Raw genomic sequence first — 8,841 nt, forward strand, 5'->3', positions numbered from 1 at the left:
GAGGCTTAGTCCTTGAAAACTAGTGGAAAATCAGATAAAGAAGCAGATTATTCTCATTTGCAATGGCAGTCAAAACATCCAAAATGAAATAAAAGAAAAAACAAGCAGCGCTAACAATGTAATGATTGGAGCTTATTCAATTTATACAGCAGCTTTTGATCCCGTTGCGATGGCTGGTAACTTTCTTTCATCCTAAATTGTCTGCTATTGTGACACACATAAAAACTTTGGCAGATTATAACGGCAAAACACAAATTGATCCACTTGAAGTTTTTCAAACAAACATTTGAGAGCAAAATTTCAGACAATTCCTCCGGTACCGTACTGTAAAGTTTCCCCACAGATTTAAAACACCAGCCATCTTTATTCCTTTTCTGTCAGCAGTTTCTGTTATCTCTCCACCTCCCCATCTCAGCCTCCATTGGGTGTTTTATTCTGTGTTTTTAATTTGCGTGCTTTCCCCCTGTCATTGGTGTCTTGGGGGGGGGGGGGGTGGCGGGGGGGTCAGCAATCTCATCCTACGACCAGGTGCGACCCCAGCTCTTGACTCCTGACACAAGATTAAAGGCATCCAGTACTCCTAATACAATGTACAATAAAACTCATTTTCTTGCATAACCATTGTGAATTATTTTTATGAAGGACTATTGTTGAAATTTGAATGATTTTAACTTTAGTTTGCTAAAAGCACTTTGACTACACATATTATTATTATTATTATTATTTAAGGAAAATATAAATTCACAACACAGTTACTGTAAGAGGACACAGGATCGGTAGCAATGCAGTTACACCGTACATTCATTCCTATGGTGAGCGGACTCCGGTGCCTAAAATCACATCAGTTCCGAGCTGTGAACGGAGATCGCCTTCACCTTGGCAACGCAGCGCCGCGTACGTCCCCGCGTCGGCCGCTGCTATTGGTCAAAGCTCGTCCATTACGGGGCGGCGTTGATGGCGCTGGATCGGGGGGGGAGCGAGCGGCCCGCCCTCCGCTCTCCCCGCCATCCGAAAGAGAAAATGCAACACCGCCGCGGTTCTCCAGGTACTTCAGTCGGCCGCGGCCGCCCTGAAGATAATCAACTCTGAAATTACAGTCTGATAATTAGGAGGCCATCCCCTCAGACTGCTTCAGCCGGGGCTCGCAGTGACTCCTTTATTCATGTTGATGAGATTAAAAGGCTTGCACAGACAGTCCTATGACCTCGCCGCTTCCGATTAAGTATTTCCCCATTCCATTTTTTTTTTTTTTTCCATTTCTGCCTCTTCAAATGAATTTTGCCGGTGGCGATTCTAACAAACGATGTGGAAGTCATGCCCATTTACGATCGCAGATTGTGTTTGTATTTATTTATTTATTTATTTTTACGCGGGTCAGTAAAATGAACGCGAAATTGTATTTATTTAGCGCGTTAAACAGCCTGTCCCTTTCCATTCTGGCCTTGCCACTGAAATCCAGTGGCTTTGGGGGAATATTGCTTCACACGCTACCTTACAGGATGAGGAGCGCATGTAGTAGACCTCATCATCAGTCTAGTCTCAGTGGAGACACAGATGGTTTTTGTCAGTTTCCCAGGACTAAATGGATGTTTCTAACAGTTCTTCTGTATTTTGCTGATTAGGATGTACCCGCTGCACTCTCTCCGTGGTATTTTATTAATGATGATGACAGCCATTGGGAGCAAACAACGTCGCGCTTCTTACCTCGAGCGTCTCCACCGAGGCTTCCTCTTGTTCCGCTCGGAGACGCTTTATAGGTCAACGGCGCAGATTTTGGACAGAGGGTGGTGAGGCTGGGGGGAAGCGTGATGTATCGACGCTTTTTTCCGTCTGACCCAATTGAGATACAGCGGGAGCAGGGGGGCAGAGAGGGACCGGGCCGGATCGCTGAGTCGGGCTAGCGGGAGGGCTTTGGGCCCTGTTCAGCAGGCCCCACCGCTCATAGACGGCGGATACTCGCCCACCCCCTTAATGGGCCTTACTTTCAGTCACAGGCCAGTATGCAAATGGCAGAGGTCTTTATACTATTAGTGTAGCTAAAAAAAAAACTATCAAATAATCACGTGACCTATGTGATGTCATTATTAGGAAACACTGCTCGGAGGTTCAGTGGCATCAGAAGTCATGGAGTGGATGACGGTCAGTTACCTAGCAGATGTATCAGAAGCGGCTGAAAATAGTTGAAATAACCGTAAACTATCGAGAAGGGATTTTTTCCGCTACACATCCACGAAATATCTATTCAGAGTAATGTCAATAACTGTAATAACACACGTTTCAAATCAGGTATAAAATCCGTATAGAAAAAATCTCAGGATTGTATGGGGGTGGTCAAAACGCCCCACCAACTCCACCTACCCATTGAACTTCTCCCAAACGCTCCCACTAAAAATAGACAAACACACGTAGCTAAACAAACACACATCAGACATGCGCAAACGGTACCCCCGATGCTCAACAATTACAAATGCAATTTGTTATATTCACACAAAGATTTCACAATTCTGTGGCATCCCAGTTGATGTGTAAATTCTGCCCTTTCACCCAGATTCTGTGATTTCACCCACGATTCATCCACAAAACAGGAAATGTGAGGCTCTACATGTAGCCTACCTCATCAATGAAAAAAATGTGTAATTTTATTTGCCTCAAACTATGGGAGGAGATATGCAATGCGGCTAAAACATTTATTGGCTATTACGTCAATGATTCCATTGTGTACTACAGAAATTGAAGAACCTTTCTCTAATGTGCAACAGCATTGTCAAACCTTGGACACGAACCTTCTGGACACAGTGGGCTACCTACAACCATGTACAACATTACCTGTTTGCATGTGTAATGTAAGCATGTATGCACAGAACTGACTCACGGATGTGACATTTTGAGGGTAATGGCTCAAGTAGGGTTTGTGTATTTAGTGTATGCACTACCTTGAATTAGGTCTACGTGTGACCCTCAGGTAAAGTGTGAAGTGAAAGCAATCTCGGAAGTTTAAAAATAGCACCCTTGACCCAGATCCCAAGCTTTGAAAACCTTGTTCTCCTTGTTTCAGTAATTACCGCAATAAATATTTGCTCCTACTGTGTGGAAACTTGTTTACTTGCTGTGTCCCGTGGGACATGCATGGTGTCAGGTGTTCAAGAATGCATTGCTTGCATTCCCTTGGCCTTGCAGTGGCTGTAACATACAATGTCAACCAGCTGAACTGTTGTCCTCACATACCAGTTTCACATAGCACATAGCAATTTCACAACTTCTGTTTTTTTTTTTTTCCATTTTTTTTTTTCCAAATTAAAATCATGTTTGCAAAACTGAGATCAACGAAACGACCGACGAGGTCAGGCCGTGCTCTTTGCGAAGCGGTGGCAGCGTCCGGGCTGGCTCTCGGGTTAGAGCCTGCAGGAAACAGTCATTGCGCAACCTCAGCCGCAGCGCGTGCAGCGTGTGCAGCGTGTGCAGGGTGCAAACGGTTCACCAGGCGGATGACAGCCAACACGGTCCTGCTCTCTCTCCCTCTCTCTCTCTCTCGCTCTCGGTTTTGTTCTGAATCATTTCGCCCGTTACCTTGTTTTTTTCTGTCATGAGCGGATTTCGGGAGATGGCCTTGGCAGATATGCACCAGCTGTGCTTTTTTCTCTCTCTCTCTCTCTCTCTCTCTCTCTCTCTCACACACACACAGACTGCAGCTGCAGGGTGACGCAGAAGTTAAAATGGTGAGAGCACTCTGCACTGCCAAGCACGCAATCAAAGGCTTGACGGTGCCCATCATGCATTGCGTTAAACACCACTTTTTCTGTGCCGACACAGAGGTGTCTAACAGACTTCCACTGGCATACAGTTACAAATATAAGAGCAGCCAAACTCTTTAGTTTTATTCATTCATTCATTCATTCATTCTTAATGGACAGTTGAGATAATAGCTTTAAAATATTGTAATGCACATTATAACGTACAGTAGTGTGGTACGGTGGTGCATCGAGTAGTGCTGTCACCTCACAGCAAGATGGAAGTGAGTTTGAATCCCGGCTGAGGGCCTTCTGGTGTGGAGTTCACATGTTCTCCTCATCTCTGTGAGGTAACCTCCCACTGTCCAAAGACATGCAGGTTAGGTTAATTACAGACTACAGGGTCCTTGGGGTATGAATGTGTGAGTGAAGGGTGTGTATTCCCCAGTGATGGATTGGCGACCTGTCCAGGGTGTATTCCAGCCTTTCACCCAATGTCTGCTGGTATAGGACATGTCCCCTGAAACCCTGGCCAGAAGTAAGCAATGATATCAGTGTCATTGATCAAAAACGATATAATAGTAAATCCATTACTATTTTTTATCAAAAGAAAAGAGCAACACAATTTACACTTATGAATTAACCAAAAATCCAGAACATTCTAATGGTGCTGAGTGTGTTTTAATTTTCCTGAAAAAGGAATGGGAAAGGGAAAGGCAGCTGACCCCCCCCCCACAAGCACAGCGCCTCTCGGTGGACAGTTGGGGCAGGTGCGCCCGCTCGCAGAGGAGGCAGTCGGTCTGACCCTTCCTTTGGAATTAATTTCCCCTCATTCGACACCGCCGCGTGGATCATTTTTCCCTGCTCCAGGGCGCCTGGGGCGAAGCCGAACTCAGGAGGAGGCGAGCCTCGCGGTGATCTCCGCAATCTGTGAATGATTTGGCACGGGCCGGCCTGGAGGATCTCGGCGCGCGGGAGGACCGGCGCTTTAATTTGCCCGTAATGGCTTTGCACATTCATTTTGGGGGCCCTGTCTTTGTTCCCCCTGCCTTCCACCCGTCTCTCTCCCCCCCCAACCCCCCCCCCCCCTTGGAGGGACGCCGGCTGCTCTGCGTTTTCATGCCTCCGCTCCACCGTCACCGCTTGGGGGTGGGGGGGGTGGGGGGGTGCCTGCCCCGCTACCGCTGCCAATCCACGGGAGCCTCTTCTGCCCAAATAATGGCACTCAACCCCCTCCAGGGTTCGCACAACAGCAGAGTTCCCAATGTGCCAAATCACCACCCTCCCCCCGCCCCATCACCACCACCACCACAACAGACCAGGTAACTTCCGTTTTCTTTTCACCCACTCATTCCGAGCTTCTCCTCACGGCCTACCCTTTTCCGAAGTTGCCTTTTTTTTAATGACTCCACTTTTTTCCACACGTTATTCCGCGGCATTTAATCTCTCAAATTAAGCTCTCGCAGCCTTTTCACCTTATCTGAGGCCCCCCTCTAACACCCCACGCGCCGGAGCAAATCGACCGAATTCGCCGATGAATTGGCAATTAGGCGGAGGAAGGCGGCGCTCGGATAAGCAGCGTCAACAAAGTGTCAAACGCATTGTGCGCCGCGGAGCGAGGGGCGAGCTCGGGCACTCAGGCACGTCCGGCCGGTAAAAGCCACTTAACCTCTCATAAAGACAGCTGGCTAACTCAAGGCAGGGGCCCCCCTGACGTCAAAAAGAGGCCCCTGTCACTCTCACGGCTTCCACAAGGAGAAATACAAAATGCATGAGAGTAGAGGTCCAAATTAAAACTGGGACCAGCGGGCTTAACCCACTTAATTATCGTCAAGACGCTGGCAGCACTCACCTTCCAGAAGGTTCCGCACTCAGGCACAGAGGGAGGTCTCTCCACTCGCGCTCGGTCTGTTGTCGTCAGGTGGGACTACATTCATGTTTCCTCCTGGGCCCAGCTGGCCGATTACCGGGAAAGACGAGGCAACGCATTGCGCAACGCTTCGTTTTAATCTGTGCCTCAGAGGTGGCACCGGGAGTGCCTGGACAGGACAGCGTTAAACCCTTTTAGGGAGATAGCATTCCTCCAAATGTGAGTTGTCGGGAAAGGAATTTCACCCCCAGAAAAAAATTATTTACACTGGACCCGGCGGAATTTTGGGAGTAAGATTAATACCAGCTTTGAAGCGTATGCTATGAATTAGGGAACACCTTGAGGCTGCATATTCAGAGTGATATAGGAGAGTGATATTGTAGTGTATTGTGTTACCCAAGGGTTCCGTACGGAGGCTCCACAAATCAGGAGAGACACGAAGACATGTAGACACGCTACATGCACTCGCACAACACGCAAGCAAGCGGTACTCACCCGAAGGACTTCTGCTCCTGCTTTCAATTAAAATGTGTACTCCTGAAAGTATTGTGGCGTTGTGTGTGTGTGTACATACTGTCTATGTAATTTCTGATCCTTATATTTATAGGGTATAATCTACCAATAACCAATAAAACTAATGGGGTATGGTGTAATTTTTGTACCTGGCTTGAGACAGCTCTTATTATATGAAGAGGAATGTCATTGCAGTAATGATGTCAATAATTAACTGAACCCCACAGACTGTGCGTTTTATTACTGGATTTGATATAGATGCTTGTTCTTTGTTTGCGCCAAATAAGTTAAATAGGTCAAGCTCACATACAGTAAATTTCAGGAAGGGAGCAAACACTGCACTAGCTGGTCTTGATGGAGGCTGGTAGTGAAACATCTTGTTTAGTCACAGTTTAGTCCCAATCTGCAAGTGTGTGTGTGTGTGCGTGCGTGCTGCGTGCGTGTGTGAAGGGTAACATCCAACTGGTAGCTGTGCAGTGAAAAAAATATATGCAGTGAGAAACTTGAGAACTACTTAAACATGACTTCAAGTCAAACATTCCTGTGCATGTGCGTCTCATCTCATTATTATTATTACTTTTATTTATTATTACAGGTAGTAGCAGTAGTAGTAGTAGTAGCAGCAGCAGCAGCAGTAGTAGGCCTGTAATAGCATTGTATTTAAAAATATATTTCCACCAAAATGAGCAAATTATTACTTTTATTTATTTTCCCCGGCACTTGCATATGTAAACCCAAAGAACATGAAACATATTACTTGGGTTACTATGTTCTAGTAAGGGAGGGATAAATCAATCCGAGGATATGCTTTGTCCTGCAGTAGCTCCGTTAGCAGTTTTGCCACGAGCAATTAAACGCTCTCCGGTAGCCATTATCTCGCTCTTAGCACAACACAGTACAACACTGTGGCACAGCTGATTTTGACAGCAATGAGAGGGAGGAGCAGGGCTGTACCGTTATTTTAATTTTCCATTTGAATATGATAAGCCAGATCCTTCAGTGGCTGATATGCTGGCTCCATGTCACGACTTCTGGCTGCCTCAAGCTCCGCCTTCCTCTAACTGCGTGCTGTCGAGACGCGCGGCAGGCGGTGGGGGCTGTGGCATTTCTCTCACTGAGTGTGTCAGCCCGGCTGAGCACGTAGCTACAGTACAGCTAGTTACAGTTAGCAGAAACACACACATTTGCTGCATGCAGGCTGTCGCATACGTTAAGCGGACACCGGTTCCTTACTGAATCAAGCTAGAGGGACCGACCATGGACCTTTTCGAGTTTGACTTCTTTAGGGACTGGGAATTGGAACAACAGTGGTACGTGAAAGTGTATATTTATTTTCTTCATGTTCAATGTCTTTGTCATAAGCAAGCCGGCTGTGTCTCTCCGATCTCTGATGGCCACATCAATGCGCCCGGCTTTGATCGTATGACATCCTGGAATGCTTGCTTTACTCGCTTTATGTTTGCATCGGGAAACGACGTGTGTACAGCATAATTTCGGATTCTTTCATTCGTGCGGTTTTAGTCCATTGTCAGTGCGGCTGTGCGTGGTTGTATGTTGTACTAGAAAGTACTAGCTAGGTGCGTACAGAGGGACACCTAGTGCCACCTCGTATTGATGGGAGAAGTTAGGCGCTGATGGAGATTTTTAAACCTACAGTGTCATACAGGATTGTCAGTTTTATTATTGTCTGTGATCAACGAGAAGTTACCGGTATACTGTAGTTGCGGGGTAATGGACGAGCTATCAGGCGAAATAAATATATTTCGCATTCATTTACTGTCAACTTAGCTACGCTGTAATTAAAAACTACAATATTTGAATGGGTTATTCTATATTCCATCCACACGTTTAAATAAGTACACATAGCTTCTTGAGCAGTATATGTAAAATATTTGGCCACTAAATGTATTGAACTTTGACAACATGCAAGTTTGTGGCTGGCTGCAAATGGTTTAATACTATGAAAAGTCATACATTAGCTTACCAGTCTTCAATAAAAAAAGAAAACTATTAACGTTACGCTTATTATTGTGTGTTTTGATAGAAAATGACTGGCGCATGTATTTAGGCTGTCGAAGTGCATTGTGTTACTGACTGTGCTGTGTATACATTATTACAGATGATTTCATTGTTTGCAATCCTATCAATTTGATTAAAATGCTCAACAGTTGTTTTGGTTACATTGTTTACTCATCAGAAATTTATAATAATATCAATTATTGCTTGTGCATAATTTATTGTGGCAATTCTGTAACGTAAATATTTTTAGCCAGTTTGTGGAGCTAAAAATAGTGGAGAAAATAATAACTTAATTCAGCACTGCTACAATTTCAATTCCATTCAATTTGTTTTAAATACTGATAGTGAAAATGACATTTTAATTTTGCGCTCACGTTTGTCCTGCGTTTAATGGTGTACTGTAATTTTTCACGTGAATTATAAAATAATTACAGTACGCAAATGGATTGCTGGCATTTGCTTATGTTGCTTACACTGTGATATTAATCTTAGTGTGTTTCCCATTTGTAATGGTAAGCATACAGCATAAACACGATTGTTGCCTATAACAAGAAGTGTCGCCCCCAAGTGGTGAGAAATGGGATGAGGCAAACGATGACAATGACTTCGCAGCAACTCAGACAGGGGAAGTCGACCTGTTTGTATCCATACTTCTATGTGATACACCAATTATGGTGCTGCTGCTACCTATACTACTGCTGCTATTGGTGC

At 45.3% G+C, this 8,841-nt stretch overlaps 1 protein-coding gene across 2 annotated transcripts in view; it reads left to right on the forward strand.

Annotated features, from left to right (window-relative positions):
* The first annotated feature begins 6,815 nt into the window (after positions 1-6,815).
* The window catches only part of aff2 (AF4/FMR2 family, member 2), a 176,879-nt gene continuing 174,853 nt past the window's right edge, over positions 6,816-8,841 (forward strand). For both annotated transcript variants that reach the window (XM_035409111.1, XM_035409112.1), the window contains exon 1: positions 6,816-7,421. In XM_035409111.1, coding sequence (XP_035265002.1) covers positions 7,369-7,421 — 53 coding nt within the window. In that variant the 5' untranslated portion in view covers positions 6,816-7,368. The remainder of the gene's footprint in view (positions 7,422-8,841) is intronic.

This window comes from Anguilla anguilla, chromosome 3 (genome assembly GCF_013347855.1).
Source record: "Anguilla anguilla isolate fAngAng1 chromosome 3, fAngAng1.pri, whole genome shotgun sequence".
In the NCBI taxonomy this organism is placed as follows: domain Eukaryota; kingdom Metazoa; phylum Chordata; class Actinopteri; order Anguilliformes; family Anguillidae; genus Anguilla; species Anguilla anguilla.